General features: G+C 40.1%; 1 protein-coding gene across 1 annotated transcript in view; it reads left to right on the top strand.

Annotated features, from left to right (window-relative positions):
- The first annotated feature begins 8,180 nt into the window (after positions 1–8,180).
- slc6a1b (solute carrier family 6 member 1b) overlaps positions 8,181–25,603 on the top strand; it is a 38,668-nt gene continuing 21,245 nt past the window's right edge. Inside the window, exons 1-11 of the mRNA XM_068052325.1 lie at positions 8,181–8,415; positions 8,871–9,002; positions 9,584–9,684; positions 10,016–10,125; positions 10,244–10,376; positions 11,218–11,352; positions 11,449–11,552; positions 13,614–13,738; positions 14,993–15,105; positions 17,117–17,248; positions 23,087–23,189. Of these exons, the coding sequence (XP_067908426.1) occupies positions 8,181–8,415; positions 8,871–9,002; positions 9,584–9,684; positions 10,016–10,125; positions 10,244–10,376; positions 11,218–11,352; positions 11,449–11,552; positions 13,614–13,738; positions 14,993–15,105; positions 17,117–17,248; positions 23,087–23,189 (1,423 nt within the window). The remainder of the gene's footprint in view (positions 8,416–8,870; positions 9,003–9,583; positions 9,685–10,015; positions 10,126–10,243; positions 10,377–11,217; positions 11,353–11,448; positions 11,553–13,613; positions 13,739–14,992; positions 15,106–17,116; positions 17,249–23,086; positions 23,190–25,603) is intronic.

Genomic DNA, 25,603 nt, shown 5'->3' with positions numbered 1-25,603 from the left:
AACCTGTAAATGAATTTGTGGTGAACCTAAATATTCACAAAAACGTTTCCTTATTAATTCTGCCATGAAACAAACCATGAATGCTGAATATGCATGGCACTCAAACTGAAGATAAACAAAATCACTAAGTTTACATCTAAGGATCCTGAAAGTAGCTAGGGTAGAAACAATGAAGGTTTTGACTCTAATTTCCCAAAGTGCTCCACAAAAGGAAAATTGTGCCAGCAGGAGCAGTCATGAATGAGCGAGGTACCTAAAAGGTTCAGAGGTTGGTGGCTGGGTGTATCTAGGCTAGTGCTGGACCGGTTAAGATGGCATGTTGGAGCTGGTGAGGAAGAGGCAAAAGTTATAGATCTTAATAAGCTAGACTTCATCTGAGTGTCAAGCTCCTTCCTCCAAGATGTCCCCGAGAATTGCAAAAATGCAACCTTGTTTAGCTGTATAAACAATATGATTCCCTGCCAGATAATGAAAGCACAGCCATTGCTACACTTTAATGATCCAAATGAAACTGAAATAGCGTGTGCTCTGCCTTTACCAACCTGATCACTTGATGACTCGCCTCCTACTTCATTATCACCTACAACCTCTCCTGTATGTCTGCCTGCAAACTTCAAAGCTTCCTTCTTGTGGGTATTCAACAGTGCCCAAGATTACTTTTCTCATCCTGTTCCTGTTCTTTGATGCTGCTTGTGTGCCCTTTTCTCCTTTGCAAAGAGACAATGCAGTGCTAGAGAAATCTAATTGCCAGCCACATTTCTTTTCATCCAGGTGTCTGTGTCTAATGCATGTTCATAATGCTTTCTGGTGATGGCTTCATTTAAACAAATCTTTTTTCAGTAACCCATCAAAGCAGGCAATCTGAGTTCAGACCATGGTATGAAGTTAACAAGGGGACAGTAATGATTTTCTTGGTTGGTGGACGGAAGTAAGGAGGAATTTGTGCTAAAAGATGGTGGGGTTGAGGGGGGGGGGGGGAGGTGGGGGGCATGGGAATAGGTGACTATGCTGCTGAGTTTTGGGGTTGGGGAGGGTGAATGTGTCAGGACTCCAATCTGTGACCCACAAGTCCTGGCAATCTGGTCCTCAAAGCCCGAGAAACTACTTGTATTTCATAATCTCTGGTTTATCCTGTTTGATTTACATGGCTCTGAAGATTTGGAAAGGTTATCCTTAGCACTGTTCCCTCATTGGTGGATAGATGATAAATCAGAACACCAAAGTCCATTCATATCAGCAACTTGAGATACATTCAGATTAATGGGAACATGGATTCAAATTTTAGAGGGTCCAAATTTCAATTAGCCGACTCTGCTGGCATAGGTTTGGCACAGCAAACCTTACAATAGCCTACAGATCCTATCCCAAATCCTGGGGACATGGTTATTTACATGGTTGTGGTGCATGCCCATACCTGAAAGGGCACATCAGTGGCACCCATCCCAATCCACTGTTGGACAATAGACCAGCCCACAACCACTCAGCTGTAAGTCCCCCAAGGCATGTCCTTGGCCAAAGAATTTTTCAATTTTTTTGATTCTCAGCCCCAAAGGAAGTGATAAGAACTGCAATAAAGATAATCAATCCCTAATCTTTTTCTCAGTACTTCTTGGAGCCATCCCAGGGACCTCAACAAAATATTTGCCAATGCACAAGAGTTCTGTTGAGGTCTTGTAAGGACATGGTGGGCAGAAATCCTGGTGTCGCTTAGGAACTGTCCCAGAGATGCCCTTTTGATGTAGAGGGGAGGACTGAAGTCTTCCTCATTTCCCCCACCGCTCATTGAAACTGACGGCAGAACAGGGTTCTGCTCCAAATTCTGTTCCCATCAGGGACTCCACGGCTCTCCACATTGGCCCCATGTCTGAATTTTGGAGCCTGTATGTGTTCTACATGTCTCCATGGCATACATTTATGTGGCCCATGAAGGTAAAAAGCATGGACATCCCAACCTGATCCTTACTTTGAGAGGGCAGATAGATCATTGTTAAATCTGAAAAATGAAGCCATGAATATTTTCTTCACATGCATGTATCCTCTCAAATGATATGTAGTTGTTGCCTAAGTAGCACTGCTTATCCTTAAAGCTATGTTTGCATAGATTTGCAATATTTGCACAGAAATACCATGTAAAGGCAGACATAATCTAAACAATTGGACTATCTCAGATTGCAGTGGAGTAACTGCAATTACATAACTTGTCTGCAGAGTGGAGATATTTTATTTACTTGCATTACCTTTCCCAAGTTGCTACAGCAAGAGTTCCACATTTTTATTAGTTACCTCTCGTCTTCTTCGCCTCTATGCCCATCTTTCAACTTCATCTTATATGCATGCCTGAAATCTTCAGCCTGGGCTTGGATCGCCCTCCTGGGTGGAACTCTGAGTGCTACTTAATGCGCAGTCTGATTTAGTGTTCTTTCTTCGGGAGGGGATATGATATTGTTCGTGTGGCAGTTCGCCGCACAATTCTAGCTGCAAAAGCGCAATGTTGTATGTGGATCTGTTTAGCAAGTTTCGATCCTGAGTCACTCTTCTAATGAGATGCCAAGTGGGTTTATTGTGTCGAAATCACTGTTCATGCTCATGTTAATTAATCCTCTGCACTGAGACACAACCTATACATCAGTTCGCAGAGTTAGCCAAGTACAATATTTAAAATATCAACACAGTCACTGGGATTAAATTAAGATCTGGTTCATGTAAAGCTACGTTCAAAATGTGCACTTCAGAGATTGCTAACTAGGTAAAATCGATTATAGGCACACCCAATCATCACTTAATGGCTGTTAAAACGTCCCCACTCTGTAAAAATTGTTCCATGAAATATGTGCTAGAAATTCTATCATATGACCACTTTTCTGCCAAGGTGAACACGATTTGTATGCGTTGGTTGCAGATTAAAATTAGTCAAAGATGATCGCTCTCAAACTATTCGATGTTCCACGTTGTTTAACACCTTTTTCATATTGTCTACAGTAAATCACAATGGATTATTTTGACCAATAATAAACACCGTGTGTCTGTACCACAAAATAAATCAGCAATAATCCTCACAAACACTAATTAGGGAAAAAAGGATTAATTTTCTAATTAATTGAATGCCAAGTAATTTGGAAGGGAAAATGATTCAAGAACGGAACGTGAAGCAGATTATTTTTAGAAATATTTATTTTTGTCCTTTCTGTAGATATTGAATGAAGGTGGGTGAGAAAATACCGCAGCAGGGGAAAATTTAGACAAAAATAATCAGTAGCCAACAAATGTTGGACAAAAATAAAAACAAGAAATGGTGAAAATACTCAGCAGGTCTGGCAGCATCTTTGTAGCGAGAAGCAGAGATAACGCTTCAGGTCAGAGACCCTTTTTCAGAACTTTTAATGTTAGTCAAAACCCCGTCATATAAACTGCAGGGATTCTTGTTGAGCTCATTTGTTTGCTATGGTATCAGAAATTGGAATCAAACACCGCTTTGCCATAATATAACATATAAAAGCAAAATACTGCAGATGCTGGAAATCTGAAATGGAAACAAGAAATAGTGGAAATATACAGCAGGTCTGGCAGCACCTGTGGAGAGAAAAGCAGAGTTACGTTTCAGATCAGTGACCTTTCAACTGAACTTCGCCATAACATTTATCCTGGTGTCTTAAACCTTGAGGAGACATGACTACATATTAACGCAGTCAGGCTCAGTTAATATAGGTGGTGTGTGCTTTGCGTTCCCACCAAGGAAGCTACAGTAATAGTATTGTGTGTATGTGTCGTGTGTATGTATGTTTGTGTGTGTTAAATCTCAACGCACATATCACAAATGATTACACAACGAACGATGCGTCACATCGACAGTACTTCATTTCATGATCTGTTTACATCCTTGATCGCCCGAAAAGAACTTGAGCTTCAGGTCACTTGATTATAAAATCTTCTGCCTTGTGGTTGAGATAAATGAGATTTGAACTACTTATAAACACGTTGGCAAGTCAGATATTTAGTAACATTGTTCTTAAGCGCTTCGGCGCTTAGAAGTATTCCCAATCCAATCACTGCATATGGTTACAAAAGCAAAATACTGCGGATACTGGAAATCTGAAATCAAAACAGAAGATGCTGGAAATACACAGCAGGCCTGGCACTCAGAACTAATGAAAGGTCACAGACCTGAAACGTTAACTCTGTTTTCTCTCTCCACAGTTGCTGCCAGACTTGCTGAGTATTCCCAGCGTTTACTGTTTTATTACAAGTAGCTGTCAGCTTATCTTGCGTTACTTCTGGCTATTCAGTTTAATCAAATTTAGTACCGAATTATGGAGGACACTGAGGTTCATCCAAGATAAAGAATTGGAAATTTATATAATGTGCTTGTAGTTTTGCCACAGTTGGGTGAATCTACCATGTATCTACAAAATATACCTAAAAGCCCCAAAGTCTTGTTAACCCACTACCCCAGTAACAACAGGGATTAACGAAGTCCGAAATCTTGCTTGCCACTTGTTTTGTAATAGTCGAGGCAACATTAGCTGAATCTACCTGTTTCATATTATATACCTATAAATACAAAAATAGCTAACCGTTATTCAAAAAATGTCTTAATTACTTACCAGAAACACAAAAATGTTATTTTGTATAGTTCCAGATGTCTTACTGAATGAGGTGCACTGCTTGTTTAATGTATTAAACAAATTATAATTTTAAACGTACGTTTTGAAAATTGCAAAGTTCAGTTTCCACCTAGCCGACCCCCGACGGGTTATTAATTATGTTTTACTGCTACGTTTTGAACTGAAATATGATGTTGTTACCTGCAGTATTTCTCAGGTCTCCTGTGATTACCTCCGGAATCACAATGGTGAGATAACATACATGTCTCCGCTGCCCTAAATGTCCACACCGATAATTGGAAGTATCTACGGGACAGTGAACTCGGTGGATATGGCGCCGAACATCGTCGAGGTTACTCAAAGCCATATGTTTTAAGCCTAAGGAGACGATTAGCAATGCCGCCAGATCTGACGGCACAAACCACGTTTCCAATGGGAACCCCCAAGTTTGCGCTGGTTATGTATAAAGGTTTCTTCAAATCAAATCAGTCGTGTTGCAATATTCAAAATATTGCCGCGTCAATTGTACTTCAAGTGATCATTACGAGGAAAGGACAAACAGTTTAATGACAGGAAATCCCATAATCTGCACAGTTACAGTTAACTGTAAATAACGGAGTCGATCCGCATCTGTAATATGTCTTAGAAGGTTCGATTCAGCGCCTCTTTATTTTTTTAATGGAAATTTATGTTTCTCAAACTAACTGCATCACATATAATGTGGATAGCTCTTCCTAACGCTGGCTCCACCTGCAAAGTTTGTATATGCAAACAGCATTTCGCACTTCTTCCTGAAACAGAACCCCCCTTCTCAGGAAACAGCTGGTGAAATTCTTGCTGCAGGTTTTATTACATCCAAATTACATTACGATGCACTTAACATACAAGCGAGCATTATTGTGCATGAGGTTAGATTAGATTAGATTAGAGATACAGCACTGAAACAGGCCCTTCGGCCCACCGAGTCTGTGCCGACCATCAACCACCCATTTATACTAATCCTACATTCCTACCACATCCCCACCTTCCCTATATTTCCCTACCACCTACCTATACTAGGGGCAATTTATAATGGCCAATTAATCTATCAACCAGCAAGTCTTTGGCATGTGGGAGGAAACCGGAGCACCCGGAGGTCCAATCCGGAGGTCTGTGTTCTGGACTTTGGGCAGTGAGGCCTTTTCTTCTCTGGCTTTTGGAAGTTAAGAAGATTATAAAACTATTTTCAGTTTATCTCTTACCTCCAGAGCAAGTACTATTGACTGTGCCTCTTATCTTACACTGACAGAATTCCAAATTCTGCCAGTTGAAATTGTGGGTTGTGGTGGTGAATTCTTTGTGCTTTTCATGCAGAACTTGATTTAAAAATTGGTCTAAGGCGTTATCTTTACAACTGGGAGATTTGATGTGTTTCTGCTTTCTTATATTGAGTGAAACTTTCCTTGCCCGAAGTCAGGGTAAAATGTTCCATCCCTTAATTCAAATGTAGCTTAGTCCAACCCTCCCCATTTGATCTCCCCGTGCCTACCCGCTTGTACTTAATACCATTTTTGTTTTACCTTTTAGCAATTGAAATGACTCGTATCAAACTTTTTTTCATTTTGTCTTTTAATTGTCCATTTTATGAATTGGTATTGCTGATAACATTTACATTGTGTAGTAAAGCAAATGCCGATATGGTGGGAACTTCCCCACAATTTAAGAAACATCTTGTGTTTTAGTACTAGAGAATGCTGTCGATAACATGTATTCGTGTTTATCGCAATATTCAAGTTAAAATTAAGCAGTAGCTTTTCCCCATGACATTAGTTGGAACGCATGAACGGTTTGCCCTACTATATCGTGTGTCGAAGTAGTGAGAATTAATTTCAAAATAACGTGCCACCTTATTAAAATGCTAATACTTTTTCACCTGGCATTTTCGACCAGTCTGCCAAATGGGACGTGTTTAGCCTCTGCACAGTGTTTAACCTGTTGAAAGCAGCCACTAAACGTCAATAACAAATGCCAGAATATGTAAAAGCCGGAGCAAAAAGGAAGGGGCAGTAGAGCGAAGCGCACTGCTATCTTAGTGGATGTGACTTTGAGATGACATTGACGCTATGTAGATGAGAGTAGCAGGCTGGGCGCCGCACGCTACGTTGTCGCTGGAGGTATTAGACAGTTGCGCGGGAGCCTCATCCCTCCTGCTCGCTGCCCCTCTCCTCCTCTCCTCTCGGCACAGCTCAGCTCGACTCGCCGTACACTCAGAGACGCGCTCTGGTCACATACTGCGCCGACTGCTCTGAGCTCGTAGGCTCGCAAACTGAAAAGGACCAAGAAATAAAAGATCTGGTACTGGACAACAAAGAACGAGAAACAACTTGGAACTGTAAACACCGGCTTACGCTGCGCTTTCGATCAGTAAGTAGACGGTTTAAACATGTAACATTCCCAGAGAGCGAACTGTTCCACTCATCGAGGTTTATGCGAAAATAGAGAGAGAAACAAAGTAACAGTTAACGGCGGGCTGATTTGAAGCGAAAACCCGAACAGACTTGAAACGATTATAATGTCAATATGGTTTGTAGCAGTAGTTTTCTTGCACATTGATTTCACTGAACGATAAGAAAACTTTGAGTGTTCGTGTATGAGAATGTACTGGTGTAAGGGAATGTAATCGCTATTGCTAATATTGTGAAGTCCAAATACTAGGGTTAAGACGCCAGGCGATTCCTTCTCCAGAAATTCAGTGGGGTAGGAAATGCTGACGATCTTTACTTTGATCAATTGAAAGCGACAGGAGATATTTTTATACACATCAAGGGGAGGCAGATTGATCGGCAAATCTCGGAGCTTGAGGCGTCTTGTTCATGCAGCTCTGGCTGGACTCTCTGCTTAAATGTGATCGCTATCACTTTGTCACAATGTCCAAGAGAATGCACAAGGATTAAGGATAAGACATGCAGCTTACATAGTGCAGAATGCCCCTGCTTAGGAGCGAGGCTTGGTTGCAAAGTGGACACATTGCACGATTTAATTGGCATAAAGTAGTATATTTGTGGGGAAATGTTACGGGCTTGTGTTAACCTCAGTGATATCTTCATGTTCTCTTTAATAAAGGCGGTAAATCGCTTCTGTTTTGCAATCAAGGTTTTCTTGTAAAGAAATGGAAAACAATGAATAGTTAGACTGTCCTCAAGCTGTAGGAAAATCACCGCGGATTGGGCTCCGAGATCCAACAGCTGTGTTACTGATTTAAGTCAAACTCTAAAATGACGTGATGTGTCCCAATTCCATCAAAATGAGCAAACCGATAGCAGAGTGAAAGCACGTGCCTTCGGCTGTTTCTATCGTTACCAACTCTAGCCTGCGTTTCCTTGTCTCATTCCAGCATCTTTCCCGCTGGCTAAATCTGGCTGCACGCCTCATCAAGTAGGAACTCAGCCATCCTCCCCCCAACTTCGGCTGCCTTCCGAGTCCTCTCTATTTTTTTTTCACCTGTGCTGGTCAGACAGAACCGCGAAGCTGCTTTCCACGTGGTCTGGTGCTGAAAATTTCCGACCAACTCCCAGACGCTCGGCGCCTAAATTTAAAGGCATGGCGACCAACGGCGCAAAAACACCCGATGGGCAAATTTCCACCGAGCTGCACGACGTCCCCACCTCGAATGATAAACCGAAAACTCTCGTGGTGAAGGTGCAAAAGACGAGAAAGATTCCCGAGAGAGAGAAATGGGGAGGAAAATTCGACTTCCTGCTCTCCTGTATTGGATATGCAATAGGTCTGGGAAATGTGTGGAGGTTTCCCTATCTTTGTGGGAAAAACGGCGGAGGTAAAATTACTTTTCATTTCACCATGCACTTTCTAAATGAATTAATAGTTTAAACAAAGGTAAACGGGAATATCCTCTCTTTCCTGGATTTCAATTGCAAAACCTAGAGTCAATTATACGTTAAATATCAACCGCCCCAAAAGCCCTGATCAGTTGTATTGATGTAGAATATTGCCAGCTATTCAATTATGCACTATTATGCATCCATTTCGCATGTAAAATTCAAATAGTGAATTCCAGGTGAGCCACTATACCTATATTTTCTAACCGAATGCATTATTTTAATTCCGAGGAAAGAGTAATACATTTTAATACGGCGGTTGTGTTATTAGACGGTATGACCAACTCGTGTACTTTACATATAACAGCATTTATTAAGTATTTACATCTTTCCAGTTTGTCCGGATTTTGACATCCCGTCAATTTCTAACATACCGCTCATTGTTCTCCATAAGGGGCTTTTCTCATTCCCTATTTCCTGACACTGATCTTTGCTGGGATGCCAATCTTCCTGTTGGAATGCTCTCTGGGTCAGTACACGTCTGTCGGTGGACTCGGTATCTGGAGACTGGCGCCAATGTTCAAAGGTATGGTCTAAATGAGCACGGTGAGCAAGAGCGCCGCACATTTCACGCCGGATCAGTGCGCAGGAAAAGCAAAGCAAAGACTGTCAATAAGAAATACTATACATCGCCGTTTCCTTATAGGGGAAGAATTGTTCTCCACTTCGCTTTCTAACCTAATTCAGACTGATCTCTCTACAAATAGCGACCGTAGTTAAGTTTTCGTCATCGGTTACAGCCACTGAAATGAATTTATTTCGAAGTGTCTGTTGAAAAGTCTACACACAAGTTAATGTTTCAGTGCCATCGCACATCCAAGTTACTCATAATAATCGTTAGAGACAATAAAGTTCGAATTTTTCCAAGTTGAAGAAAAAACTAGCCACAAACACCTGTTTCACAAAAAGTTTTTCAGGAGATATTAACACCGTGTCTTTCAGTTTGCATTTCATAAATATCGTGCAAAAGTCTTCACTGGAAGCTCTTGTTAGGAACGGCCGCCTTTGTTAACGCGCTTGGTATTGTAAGAATGAATGGCACAATCTGTTGTATTAAACCTGCTAGGTTTAACATTTCGGGTTTTTCGACATTTCTTCTATTTACAGGCGTGGGTCTCGCAGCTGCAGTCCTTTCTTTCTGGTTAAACATCTACTACGTCGTCATAATTGCTTGGGCCATTTATTACTTGTACAATTCTTTCACATCAGTAAGTTGTTTCTGCTTATTTTTGAACGCGACTTAAATTCTCTTGGCTCTTACAAAAAGCTTACTTGGTGTTAACGTAACCATATTCTCATTCTGGAAAATAACTATGGAAGTAATGAAAAACGCCGCCTCTATAAATCAAAAGCATTTCTTCTATAGTGAGCGACAACTGGAGGGGGAAAAATCCATATATAATACCGCAAAACTGCATTCATATCGCGCGTTTATATTGCACTGGAAAATAGAGACTACAAACAATAAAAATTAGCTGGTGACCATGTGAGATCCAAGTGGCTAGTTGTCGAAAAATAATTGTACCGTTTTGTAAACAGGATCTTCCCTGGCAAACTTGTGATAATTCCTGGAACACAAAGAGATGTTTCTCAAACTACAGCATGACCAATACAACGAACCTCAGCAGCCCAATTGTGGAATTCTGGGAGTAAGCTTTTACGTCTTTGGATTTTTGTCTTATTTTGCGAATTAAGGTTAACTTTAACAAAACAAAGGTAGGACAGGAATGAAACACGTTATTGATAAACACATAACTATATCCACAGACGAAACATGCACCAGCTAACAGATGGATTGGATCAGCCTGGACAAATTCGGCCTCCTCTTGCAGTAACACTGGCGATCGCCTGGGTTCTTGTGTATTTTTGTATCTGGAAAGGTGTCAGCTGGACAGGAAAGGTAAAATAATTCCTTGATTAAAGAGAATAATTCTCGAGCATGGTTGGAACTGCAACATTAGAATCATTGGAAGCAAGTGACGTTAGGTTTTCAGCTGGGATAAGAACTCATTGCGCCCTCACTCCTTCCTCCGTGTCTTTGTTTAACGGTTTGGATTCAGATACACGTATGGCGCTGAAGGAGGCCATTCGGTACCTTGTGACAATGCTAGTTTTTTTTACTAGAGCAACCCAAAAGCAAAATCACTGGCCTGAGCTCTCCCTATAGCCCTGTTGGTCTCTACCTCAACCATTCTCCATAGCAAAGCATTCCCTGCTGTAATCAGACTAGGACAGTTTCGGGTCAATCCAAAGTAGTGATGAATCATGAACAATAGCAAGGTCTGAGGGGCCTCCAAAAATGCAGGCCCAGATTTTTCACAGCCTTCCACTAGCGCGGGAAATGATCCCCTGTCATCGCCATCATAAATTTTAATGGAGGCAAATTGCATATTATTTATACAAGTTCCAACTTTTCCCTTCCTCGCAGATCTAAGGCCTGTATTCCCAATGAAATTACAGAAATCCCGCTAAAATTAACAGTGGAAGGAATCTAAGACTTCTCCAGACAATTACAACTTTGAAGCAATTATATACGTCAGAACACTTCTTCAAAGTCAAAGGCATCTGACAATCAGTGCTAATATTTAACTGGCATATTTAGTTGCATGAATCTTAGTATTAATCCCTTAAATTAAAAATTTATAATACGAAGTGTAGCGAATCTAATCGTGATGTAAAATATATGGAAAATATTACCAAGATCGTCTCCATTATACTAAATGCTCCGCGTCTTTTCACAGGTAGTGTACTTTTCAGCAATCTATCCCTATGTCATGCTTCTAATATTGTTTTTCCGTGGAGTGACACTGCCTGGGGCTCGCGAAGGAATCTTGTTTTACATAACTCCGGATTTCAGCCGCCTTTCAGATTCAGAGGTATGTCAGCAGCGATGTTTATGTTCAGGGCTCATAAAAAGAGATAAATGAAACCATTTTAATTACCATCGGCAATCTCGACCATTTCTTTCTCAGGTATGGCTCGATGCAGCTACACAGATATTTTTCTCATACGGCTTGGGTCTTGGTTCTCTGGTGGCGCTTGGAAGCTACAACACCTTTCACAATAATATTTACAGGTAACAAATGCATATATGCATATATACTGACAGCATTCTTCCCGCAAAAATAAACTGTTATAGAATCACAGAATCACGCAGCGCAGACTATTTGGAACTTTAATCCCTCTCCCGTTCTTTTCGCATAGTAATGCAATGCTTTCCTTGTTGAAGTGCGTTTCCAATTGCCTGTTGGTGATTGCAATGGAGAGGGTGCAGAGGAGATTCACCAGGATGTTGCCTGGGATGGAGCATTTCAGTTAGGAGGATAGACTGGATAGGCTAGGGTTGTTTTCCTTGGAGCGAAAAGGCTGAGGGGGGACCTGATTGAGGTATACAAAATTATGAGGGGCATTGATAGGATAGATAGGAAGGAACTTTTTCCTTTAGCGGAGAAGTCAATAACTACGGGGCATAGATTTAGGGTAAGGGACAGGAGGTTTAGAGTGTAGTTTAGTTTAGAGATACAGCACTGAAACAGGCCCTTTGGCCCACCGAGTCTGTGCCGACCATCAGCCACCCATTTATACTAATCCTACACTAATTACATATTCCTACCACATCCCCACCTGTCCCTATATTTTCCCTACCACCTACCTATACTAGGGGCAATTGCTAATGGCCAATTTACCTATCAACCTGCAAGTCTTTGGCGTGTGGGAGGAAACCGGAGCACCCGGAGGAAACCCACGCAGACACAGGGAGAACTTGCAAACTCCACACAGGCAGCACCCGGAATTGAACCCGGGTCGCTGGAGCTGTGAGGCTGCGGTGCTAACCACTGCGCCACTGTGCCGCAGTTGAGGGAAATTTTTTTCACCCAGAGGGGTGGTTGGAATCTGGAACACACTGCCTGAAGAGATGGTAGAGGCAGGAACACGCACAACATTCAAGAAGTATTTGGATGAGCACTTGAAACGCCATAACATTCAAGGCTACCGGCCAAGTGCTGGGAAATGGGATTAGTTAGGATGGGTGCTTGATAGTTGGCTCAGGCGCGTTGGGCCAAAGGGCCTGTTTCTGTGCTGTAAAACTCGATGACTCTAAGCCAATATTCCGAGACATAGCTTCAGATGCCACTTATATTCCTCTCCAACTTTAATTTCACTTTATTTTTTGTAGTTTTCCGAATTTGTTATTCATGTTTTGTAATCACCTCTCGGCTCCCATTATTCCCGAGGAGGGGAGTCCCTTCCGATTACAATAGATTTTACCCGAACGCCTGATGAATCATTTATTCTTTGGGAATTCAATAATTACGAGTCACTTCCATTAATTATTGTCTGACTTCCCCCAATGGTGCAACAAGGTTAAATCCAATGGAATCAAAGCCCCTGATTTAGGGTTTGTTTTACCCATCAACACAAGATTGTCTCATTTCATTATAACTAGCTGGGGTTTGTTGTTTGCTCGTTTGCGAGATTAAAAACTGTTGAGCATATTTTTAAAATGAGAAAATCTAATCTCTAAACATCAATATTTAACATACATCAATTGCTGCTTTAACAATAGAGTTGTAATAGTCCGCGATGTTAGTTTATTAAATCCTCTCTTCAAATTCATGTCAGGCATTCTGTGATACCAGTTGCTTTATGAGTACCAGCGACTTATTTTCCCCAAAACTCTTCCATTAAACCACATGGAGACACCAAAGAAGACAGCCATTATCTGTGTTTTGAAATCATTAATTAAAATTAAGGGCATCTTTCTATCTACCTCACAAATGAGATAAAACTGAAGTAGATTATGAACAAACTGCAGCAGAGAAGGCAGCAAACTGACCTGCTCTTCAGCCTCTGTCAATGACAGTCCCACTACTTGGAGGCAATCAAGAGCCGCTTGATGTTGAGATTCTTCTGAACCAGTGAGGAAATGCTTAGCCTCCACTAAACGCTTCCCAGTAGTGACATTAGATTGTAGCAATTCAGCAGCTTGCCGAATCACAAGCGGGAATCCACGTCCCACTACTGCATGGGCATCGTCTGTTGGTGTTGCATTGATGTTGTTCCTCCTCAAAAACAATTCGGTAACATTGGACGCGCTACAGACAAAAGCAATGTTGCTTTTCCCTTCTTGTTTCAGGGACTCGATTATCGTCTGCTGCATAAATTCCACCACCAGTATGTTTGCTGGTTTTGTCATTTTCTCCATCGTAGGCTTCATGGCACATGTGACAAAAAAGTCGATAGCGGACGTGGCTGCTTCAGGTATGTGTACGTCCGTGCCTTCGCCGTTTATATCCAATGCAGAAATTTAGACCCACCCTGACCTTATTGTAGCAATTAAAGTAACTTATGTGCCACTTCTGAATGATGTTCGTGAATATTTGATGTTGTATACGAGAGGCTATAACTTTCCCCGATGCTTCCTTCTCTCATCTTCGAAATACTCAAGGATAGAACAAGTGTTTGCGTCTGTAACTCCTTTTCAACGTATGCCACTCCCAAAGGAAATATTACTAAAATCTACTCTTGTGAGTTGTGATCTTTATTGTGTCACGGAAGAGGAAGTATTCTTCCGAGTTCATTGCACATACTCTCACGCAGAAAATACTAGGGTTTACAAAACATCTGTGAAATAATTTGGTCCTGTGATCAACCTGAAGAAGCTGGGAATGATCTATCTGCCTGCCTCTCAGAACATGAGCTCTCCAATTTCCATCAACATCGACAGTGCCACATTGAAATCTGTGAAACATCCTTACCTGGGTAGTGGGAGAATAGACTTGGAAGTCTGCAGCCATATCCAGAAGACTAGTTGCCCTGGTTTCTATAGACAGTGAGAACTTTTAGAACCAACATGATATTAGGCTGAAACTTAAAATTAAAATTAAAGTCCACAATGATGTTATGGATAAAGTCGCTACCCTTTAATTGGGCAACTTGCATAGTTACAGCTACCACAAAGAACTAGAGAAGTTCCACGTGCGATATTCCTGAACTATTCTTCGTGTCAAATGGGATTCCGAGATCCAACACTGACATTTTCACCAGAAAAGCAACAGCCAGCATTGACTACATGTTGATGAAGACATAAATGAGATATGAAAATGTTAGATGACAGACTTTTCAGCCTTCTTAAAATAAGGTGAATGAAGGGAAACACTCCCTTGATGACCAAGCAAGAAGATCAAGCAAGAAAAGCAGGAACAAAAACTGCAATTGGAATTTTCGGGTATTATTTATTATCGCTATTGGGGTGGAAGCAATTCTGAAGTTTAACGTTACTTTCCTAGGGATAGACTTTATAGCACAATAATGGGTTGATCATGAACCTATATATGGTTTGTGAATGGACAATCTTTTCTCACTTAATACTTTCTAATGTTTTTAGTTGTTTTATTCCCACTTTGAAAAGTAGCTTAGAGAAATTACATTCCAACATATTTAATCATAGCCATGTAGTTATGTTTGGTCTTGAATTTAAGACAGATAATATTTGATTTTCTTTTCCTTGCTAAGGCCCTGGTCTGGCATTTTTGGCATACCCTGAGGCAGTGACACAATTACCAATATCGCCACTATGGTCCATTCTTTTCTTTTCAATGTTACTTATGCTTGGGATTGACAGCCAGGTAAGCTTCAGTTTTAACCCATTATGTTGTATTGGATCTGATGGGTCAATAATAAGAAATGTTGGTTGCTCATTTTTGAATAGAATTAATTGTCAGGTAATTCTGTTTTTTTGATTAAATGCAGTTCATTGAAATTTTAATGGAGAATAAAAATGGCACAGCAAGAATCTTTGTAATTGAAATTGTGAGCAGTTGTTTGTAATAAAATTTAATATTTTTTCAATATCATCAAACATTTAGAAATTATGCTATTTGAACAAATTTGAATTATAAATTTACAGTGTAAGAAGCATTTCCCACTACAGCTCAGTTAAAAACAAGTTGATTACATTTTATACTACAAGACAAAATTACAACTCTACATTTATAGAGCTGGTAGGTTTAGCCAAGAGATGCATCCTGCCATTTGCTTGAAACATTCTACATGAATCTAATGATTTAAGGGGAAAAACACCAAGAATGCCTTCACTGATTGTATCTGACAGGTGCAGACATATCCAAGCCTTGCCTCAGCCACACATCAGCACGGAACAGCTTCCTGTTGCTATGGGTAACACTACTGATTAGCCGCTGGCTGTGTTCTGCTGCAATCTCTAGATGAAGCACTGTAATAAAAATCACATTTCTTAGTAAAATCAATGTTTTGTGTGTCAACAGTAGTCCAAGTTAGGCTGTCTAAATATGCCAGTGTGAAGAATTGTTCTCAATGCAAGCTTCCATTGAAGACTGCACTGTATAACAGTCTAAATAAATTCATGCTCAGTGCACAGGCTGAGAAGGTTCCTGAGATAAGAAGACATGGGTTTGGCAGATGGCAAATGCAGGAGTATGGTCAACATTTAATAACCAGAATGACTGAGGCAGCCAATTCCAATTTCTTTAACATTTGCCAATATTGGTGTAGGAAAAGTGAAAAGTACTCTGGGGCACACTGCCATGGACAATTTAGCTACAAAATATTATTATAAAATAATTTTTTCCCTAGATTTTGGGTAAATATATTTAATACATTTAAAAGCTAGATTTTGAGGGGAGACATTTTCTTCCTTCAACATACTTACCATAAGAGAGTTGGATGTTGACCCTGTTGAGCCTTGTACTTTGTTTCCTCAGCTGTAGGTTTATATACCAACATGCTCAGTATGTAATGGAGTAGTGAGATGCAAATTTACACTCGCCACTCCCCACACAGTGAGTTCCCAAACACAGGCGTGCTAACAGGAGGAGGAGTTGATTGAAGGTTAGATACTTTTCCACTAGGCTGAATAGCAAATCACCTTGAGTCACTCTTGTTCATCTCCCAGCAATCAGTCACAGAGTGGGATTTCCAGAAGTTATGGAGCTCAATGTACAATATTTCACGAAGGGTAGGCAAATAATGACAGGGAGTTGACTTACATGTACGGATATAAACACACACATTAAGAGGAAAAAGTAATTTCAGAACTTCTCTACATGCTTATGCTATAAATGCTATTTGTCCAATTTTCAGCTTTGCACAATTTTATTTGGAGGATGTTTTGTGGGGCAACCGTGGAGGTCTATGTGAGAGAGGGAGAAGGTGTCGAAAAGAGAGAGAAATATTTTAGAATTCAATAACATTAAAAATTGTAAACTTATTCAGAAAACAGAATGACACTCAATGGAAACAAAAGGAAAGAAAAATAAATTTTAAATCAAAATGAGGTTGAAGTATGAAAAAAACGGCAGCCTTTGGGAAGGGACTGAAACAGTATTCTCTTAAGAACCTTTTGTTTCTATTTTTGATTCAGAACTCTGTCATTTGTAAAATGCATCCCCTTCAGACTTTTGGTTAATTTCCAAATTCAGTACTGTAAAGAAGTTAGAATGATTACTGGTTTGATAATAGGCAATGCCCATATTTGCATATTTTATTTTACATTTGCGAATAAGCTTTTACATTTATAACTAAGCTATTACTGTTTACAAACAAAATATAGTCTAAAGGAAAACGAACTGATGTTCATGTGCAATACTTCTTCACTTTTAGTTTTGCACCGTGGAAGGCTTTATAACTGCTTTGGTGGATGAGTTTCCCAAAGTGTTACGAGGAAGAAGAGAAATTTTCATTGCCGTGGTCTGTGTTATTTCATATTTGATAGGACTATCTAATATTACCCAGGTAAATTGCAATCAATTTCTACGAAACTGTACTCTACATGAAATTTCTAGATTTAGGCTGATTTCTATTTGAAAAAGTGGCAGATACATTGTAATATTTTGCTGCAGAAAAATAGCCACAACGTAACATGATATGTAGTTATTCAACAATGATTTTGGCTCAGCTGAAATTGAAACAAGGCAAACCTACAGCATCTATATATAAAAGTTTTACTTTTATGCACATTTATGACATTTTAACTGCAACCGCCCAGTGTTAATGGGATGGTAGCAGCTCAAAAATGTCATTGGGTCAATTGCTGCCCTGTTTATGCAGTCACCATCTTAGTAGAAGCCTTCAGATGGGCAGCCAGAGTGCCTGCCTGTTTCACTTTTCTGTGAAAGATGGGGTCCTATGAAATGTATAGGTCTCTAACTGAAAATCTGATGTCCAAATAGAGAGAGTGTGCACCATGCAGTTCCACCCATTTGTTTTGGCATTGAGTAGTCTAAACAGTGGTATTTAAAGGCCCGCTAAAATATTCAACCTGCTAGCAGTCCATGCATGTTGTTCCCTGCATCCCAGACCAGCTGATGCCACATTGGAGTCTAGTGATTTAACTCCCTCCCCGTCCAACGAGTTATGCAGGTGTGCTGGTTTAGTATGTGCAGCTTGCTGGATTGATGCAAATGAGACCCAGGCCTCAAAATAGATTGGGCCTTATGCCAGAAGCAAAGGACACTGTGCCCACTGACCACCTGTTTTGCACGTAAAGTTAAAAAGTAACCCCTATATTTTGAAGCATCAAAAATCTATTTCTAAAGAAGTATAGTTATTTCAGACGGTTTCTTCTGATCTAGAGCCAGAAATTTATGAGGCAATCTGCAAACTTCCTTCATTAACAACAGCTAATCTCTACTAGACTCAGGATCTCTTATTGAGAGCAGTTAGACTTTGTGACTTTAAAGGGGCAAGACTGATTAAGTATAGTTGCACTCTACCTGGTATCGTTATAAAACAATGCATCATCTGATTTCCCGTAAACAACACTGTGACAGATGTGTGAGCACATTTCACATTTTAAAAATGTTTCATAACAAAACCCTGAAACCAGATTGAAATTTTATTGCCAAAATTGTGTCGCTTCACTCTTTTTAAAGAACAGTTTCACAGGAATTAGATAATGGGATAATGGGCAGAACTTTCTGAGGGCTCTGTCCCACTGGTCTTCGAAACAGCAGGAGGCTGATTGGAATATAAAGGATGCTTTGCTTATGATTCTTCTGTCCATTAGTATACAAGGCAAGGGATCTTGAAAAGTTCCATCCACCACAAGTTGAATGGCTGAGACTCAACTAATGAGATTAACCTGGGACCGCTCCAGCAATAAGATAAATTGAAAACATAATAAGGGGGGCATTGCCATTATTTTAAATATTGTGATTTTAATAAAAGATCAATTACTTGTCCAAATTAACAAAGTTTACTGTTCCTAATTTAGATTGATGTCAGTTTCAAATGTGCAATTGGATGGTACAGAGGATTATTAAACTGTCCTTTAACTGGTCTAGAATGAGTACTAAACGTTTTCTCCCTGTGAGTATCTTAAATGAAATGAGTTCATATTATCGAAATCCAGTTCTTAATAGGTATGAGTCTAAAGCACAGAAATTGCCTGTGTTTGTCCCAACAGTGATTGGCAATGCCACTCAGACTGATATGGAAGTATTAATATCACACTAGTGGAATAGATGATGTTCTTCTGAGGCTGGGGTTAGGGCTTGGGCAGTGTAAAGACATCTTTCCCTTACATTCAACACATTTTAAACAAGCTGTGTGAGAATCTGATATGGAGTTCAAAACATTACTGAGCACAGATCTCCTGCAATTTGATGAGAACAAAATTCAACATGCAAAAAAGAAATGATCTTTAAATATTAAAGTTTTAGATATTGTTTGCCAACAAAGTACATTTTAGAGCTGATTGCCTGATTGGTTACTGCAACTGAGGAGCAGCCATTAAAGAGAACACTAGTTCGGAATTTGTGGGCCCAAAGCCCCTGATTTTAGGTTCATTCATTTATATGGGTGATAATCAGGGGCTGAGGTTCATAATATCCCAACTAAAGCTCCCTGCAAATAGTATTCCTCATTGGGACCACTGGGTCAGGGGAATCGACATTTTGATTCTATATAAATTTGATATTACTCACTGTCGATTAATATCCAGTTGAAACAGTTAAAAGCATTGCACCCAACAAATTTGGTAGTCTCTCCTGCCCCACCCATATTTAACCATCAGATTTTTCTGTTATTAAATTGCGTTGTCTCACTTTTCTGTGATACCTTTTTTTAACTATTTCACCTTCCCCTCCCCTAAAAAAAACTTTGGAGGAGAAACAAATTTAGTTGACCTTTGAAGTTATTAAACTCTGGGTAGCATCACAGACAAGACAGATTTTGTCCTCACCTAAAATAAGAATATGCACATTTTCCAACAAGGACCATTGGATCGTGGTGAGGGGCAGGAACCCTGGATGATTTTTACTTCCATAGGCCAGGCCACTGAGACCATTTCTAGCACCCTACCACTACCTAGGCTGAGATCAGCCAACAGATTGGGATGGATCTTATGGCATTCTAGATGTCGACAGATCAATTTTGAATTTCCCAACTGAACCACCAGCAACATTTTTTATTATTATCTGATCCTGAATTTTCAGGATAATACACAAGTTTCCTTCTGAGGTCTGGAACTCGACATCAGGAGCACTGCTGGGTCCTTACATCGCCCTGCATTGGATATAGACCCCAGTCTCGATTTTTCAGCACCAGGCTAATTAATGGCCAGAGGGTACACTTGCTGTCCAATTAAGAAAGGAGGGCAGGCTCTGAGGCTGGAGGGCCAATAGGATGCCCTCCAGAAATGACATGTTGGCAGTGGTGGGGGCTGCTGATGCATGTAGGAGAGAGAGGGAGAAAGGGGATACCTCCATCTTGAGGTGTCCTCTGAGCACTTTATATAAATATAAAAATTACAAGAGGCCACAGCTGCCACACCATCATCCTGGGGGTGGTGGGGGGGACACCTCCACAGGACAGCCCTGTGGCTGCAGCTGTGGCCATCGTGGTATGGGGGCTGCAGAGGAAGTTTAAAAAGGGTGTGCTGCCCCACCAACCCACCCCCCCCCCCCCCACCACCCAGTCTGCCACCAGGAGGTCACCTCCTCTCACTGGGCAAGTTTGACCACTGCAGGGGTAGGGGTGGGGCCTGCCTGTCAATGGGAACATTCCAGTCGGTGCAGGAGAGGGCGTTAAAATCCAGCCCTTTGTTTTTGGGAGATAACTATTTTAATTGGTACTCCAAAATTAAAATAAGGTAAAAAAAATTGCGAGGTCATGTACCTGTAATGCTTTAGTTTCTATTGGTGAGATCTATATTGTGTAAGATGCTGTCTAGCTGACATTGTTTCAATGAATTTTCCGGTGAAAATCATGCCAATGTCTTTTTCATAGTTTCTAACAGATGTCTTCCTCAATATTTGTCAGATTTCAGAACTATCAAAGACAATGCAGTAAAAGCTTTAAGCAGCATTTCACATTTTCAAAATCTGTACGTAAAACATTACAATGTATCTGTCACATTTTCAAACCAAAGGTTTGGCCTTATTGTAGAATCTAGAAACTTTCAATTTGACCTAAGTTTTTTCCCTGATGTTTTTCCCTGATATGAGCCATCTATTCTAATATCACTCTCTTCCCACACCTTCTAGTATTTACCTTTATCAAGCAACTGTCTAATTCCCTTTTAAAATAATTTATTGACTTTACTTCAACAATTGTTTGTGGCAGAGAATTTGACACTCCAACTATTCTCTATGTAAAGAAGCCTTTTTCTGAACCACCCATTTAATTATTTTCTGATTAGCTTAAATTTGTTCCAAGTTATTACTACCCACTGAACAATGGAAACTATTATTACTATTTACCCTATCATTGCCTGTCATAATCTTAAAGATCAAGTCATTTCTTAATCTTATCAATTTCAGTGAAAAAGCCCTAACTTCTTCAGTTTCCCTTCATAACTGTAACAGCTCATCCCGAGTGAAACTACTCAGTACTTCTTCAACTGCGTATATATCCTTCCTATAATGGGTGGCCAGAATTCTACTCAATACTCCAACTATGGCCTAGCTTTCTTAACATGACTTGCTTGATTTTGTATTCTGTGCCTCTAGATATAAAACCAAGTATACTGTTTGTCTTTTCTTGGCTTTATCCACTTGTGCTCCACTGTTAATGAGCTGTGCTTCTGCACACCAAAGTATCTCTGATCCTCTACTAATTTTGAAATCTTATCATTCATGGTGTTCTTCTTTAGCAATCCTAACATATGCTCCTTTGGTACAAAAAGTGTACTTTAATTATATTGCGAAATGTGTAGATGTATACATAATTAGTCATAACTGACTGACTTAGTGACATCATTATATGACATTTTCAAGGAGTAACTTGTAAAGACTGTGGGCTGCATTTACATGTCTGATGCCAAAATCAGCGGTGGACATAAAAAGGACCACACATCGTGGAGCCTGGAGCTGCCACGATATTAAAAGCGGTAGTTCACTTAAATGACTAGGGCGGACCGCCACCCACCACCCCCCCCCCACCCCCCCCAATGACGTGGAGGTGTGGTCGATCCGTCACTGGCAATGGTATCAGCAGCCTTTACACAGGCACTGACCACATTTTTAAAGGGCTTCGAACCCTTTCATTTAATAAAAAAATTTAAAGAAAGAGGGGAGGAAAAATTTTACAAACATTTAATTAGCCCCTCTCCCACCCCCCCCAATAACCATGCAATGCATTACTTGCCCTCCCCCAAAACACTTCTCCTGCCCACCTGCCCTTTGTCCCCCCCAAAGTTCATAAGCTTTTAACTTCACCCCTTCCCACCATCCCCTACACCAATCAGATTAGTTTGACCCAGCTCCCCCCACCCCACACTGAAAACCTACCTACTCCCCCCTCCCCACTAGTGTTCTGCCTCGGATCCCCGGACAGGGATCCAAAGGCGCAGGAGTGCTGGCCACCAGCACCAATATCGCACCGGGATGGATGGTGGGAGCGGGTAAGTAATCAATTCATTTAATTTAATAAATTGGCATATTTAAATTTGGCTCCTGTTGCCGAGCAGTGGGGGTGGGGGGGCCACCATGAGGCCTCGCCGCCACCGGCAATATTGGGCCGGGCCTTCTCTGTTTTGAGGCCCGTGGCAGGCGTCTGCCGGAGGCATTTTCCACCTCCACTCCCTGCCACAATCCCCAATGTAAAATTCAGCCCTGTGTGTAATTGCTTAAATTAAAGATTGAAAGGGTTGAAAAATGATATTTATTCAGAGTATGAGTCCTCTGGCCTCTTTCCACAGAGGTGTAATAAAGAAAAACAGAGTACTGATAATTATTAACCATCGTTAGTCACTAAGTATGAGCATTAGTAATGCTTCTATGCTTAGATACTACTGAGGTATCTGTACAATAGGCACTGAAGGTAGATACTTAAACTATACTGAAGCATGTTTAAAATATATCAGAGGTATTGTAAAAAAGACATTCATGGTAACTTAATTTTTGTGCTGTGGAAACCATGCATATATTGCAAGCTAACTTTAATCAGAATTACCTACAGAACAGCTATTGTCAGGCTAGTTAATCTGTCAAATATATTTAGGGTCGGTAAAGACTGAGCATGCAATTAGGATGCCGGTTATAAACGGCAGCTGGTGAACGACTAAGAGATACTGAAGAATGATGTATTAAATTAGAAACCATCTAAGCACTGTATTATTTTTTTCCCTAGGGTGGTCTGTATGTCTTTAAACTTTTTGACTACTACTCTGCTAGTGGAATGTCTTTGCTCTTTCTTGTTTTCTTTGAGACCATCTCAATATCTTGGTGCTATGGTAAGAATTATTAAGACTGATTTTTTTGTTCATTTTGTGTCATGAAACTTTTCTGCTACAAGTATTTGAGTCCAGATGAAAGACACCAACATCTTTTCCATTAGTCATCATGGGGCTACAATCACTTGTTTCAAAAAGCAACTCAACCCTATGGCCCAAGGTGGGGGGGAAAAACATTCAGTGCAACAAATAGCTTGATATCGGGCCACGTCACTGAAGATTGTGCTCACACATATTCTGCAAAAGGTGATTAAAGCAATTTGGGAACCAAAATTCAGCTATGTAATTGGGTTTGTTTCAATGCACAATCAGAAGTAACATCTAACCACCTATAATATTTCAGGTCGCCGAACCCTGCTTCCTCCTACAAGGGTAACATATTAATAAGAACAATTTAACTAAACTTAGCCAAAAGATCATGGACTCTTAATTTCCAAAGTATGCCTTTTTGTATAATTTTACAATAGTTCCATCATTACTGTGAGACTGCACAAAATTTGTGTTCTAAAGAATTTGCAATTGTTTGCAGAGTTACCAGATCCATTAATTTCAATAAATTCAAACCTTTAGCAGATGATCTCACCTAAATCCTTCTGTTTTCTGAAACTGACATTCTTACTCATATTTTTAAAACAAAGGTAAGCCATATTTTTTACACATGTACAGAATAAATGACAGAATATGATTAGTCACTGGTAAGCATGTGGTGATGGCACATAGCATCAATACTATACCAGTTGGCTACATTACTGATACAGAGATTGTTCTTTATATGGGTAACATGTGGAAAAAATTGCAGGCAATGTTAAACGTTTATCTTGGAGCCACTGCGTTGATGTATCCTCTTTTTGCAACTCTTCTCACCTGCCTATTCTCTCATAAAGTCGTCTCAATTGGCAGCAAAGAATAGATCACGTGACATTGTCAAAACCAGGCAACTGAGTTGGCACTCTCGACCACAAGCAGTTTTTCAGTATATCATTGTAGATCAGATTAAGGCTGTACAAACAGTTATTTGTGACTGTAGTGGCAGCTGATTACCACTACAGAGGAGGAAATATTTATATACTCAGCATGGGAGGTAATCTACACTACATGAGTAACACAAATGCTTGATTGTTAATTTGACATCCAACATAGCAATCATCACATCCTCTTGGAACAGAATTCAATAATAGAAGAAGAAGCTACAGTTTTGCATATCTCTGGTCTAACTAACGGTCAACAGTCTTGACTATTTTGGCTAGCACCAGCCATCTGTCAAGCAACTGAGCAGATCATAATTAAGGATGCCAATGATATTTCACTCATTTTTTTCTCAATGGATTTGTTAAAGGGTATAATATGCAAATATTTCAATCTCAGGATTTTCATGTGGAATGGAATAGAATTTCTGAATATAAGGAAAAACAGTTCCAGAAACTCTCTTGATAAACACAGCATTGATGCTTAGTGTGGTATAGAAACAAAAGGATCATTGTTTGACCACAATTCATTCAAAAACAGACAGATCAATAAATTGCTATTGATGTCTTAAGTAACCTATATGAACTTGATGCCATTGCAGACTATCAATGTTGACATTATATTCAGGCAACCAGAAAAATTTCATCAACATGTCAGTCTATTTTGGGTTTTATGAAACAAAAGATTGATTATTGACTGACTAACTGCAATCTGAATTTTCACTGAAAGTTGAACTCTTTGATGCTATGCTCTTATTTTGGCCACAAGAGCATTTCCACCATTTTGCCAGTTTTGGAATGTGGATCATTTGCATTAGCTGTAATCCTCTCAACCCATGATAGCAAACAAGTGAGTGATCAAGAAAGTTTTGTGACCAACTCAAAAAACACAGGAGCTGAGACCACCAGATCTAATTTTGACTGACAAACTGCAGAATACAGTGGACTTCACCACTCTTGGCCTGACACGTTAACTTTTGTGATCTTGTGCTTTTTATCTAATATCTTACCACCATTGTAAATGGTAACCTTCTTAAGTCAATCAACATTTCACACTTTGTTCAATCTGTGATATAGTATCGTTCCACATCTTGACTCCTCTTGAAGGCCTGATCTGTGGCTGTTTTAATCATTTTTGCATCTGCAGCCTTTTCTTCATGTATTCTGCACTCATTTCCTCATGAACACCGTTTTCTCAATTCCAATTGTATTTCTGCAATTGGCTATATATCCATTAGAAGAAAGTGGTCATTCTGGGTGATAAGAACATCCTGTTAATGGTTCAACTGGATAGTGACATTGCTTCAGCTTTTCATGTCCCAAGAGCTAAGCAACATTTAAGCATTTAATTCACAAACAAATTAGTTTGTGACACATACTATGACAACAAATAACAACTCTGCTGAGGATTGAAAGGTTATTTACCACTACTGAAATACATCCGACAAA

The sequence above is a fragment of the Heterodontus francisci genome, chromosome 19 (genome assembly GCF_036365525.1).
Source record: "Heterodontus francisci isolate sHetFra1 chromosome 19, sHetFra1.hap1, whole genome shotgun sequence".
Classification (NCBI taxonomy): domain Eukaryota; kingdom Metazoa; phylum Chordata; class Chondrichthyes; order Heterodontiformes; family Heterodontidae; genus Heterodontus; species Heterodontus francisci.
The sequence above is the reverse complement of the archived record's forward strand: the minus strand, read 5'-3'. Positions and strand labels throughout refer to the sequence as shown.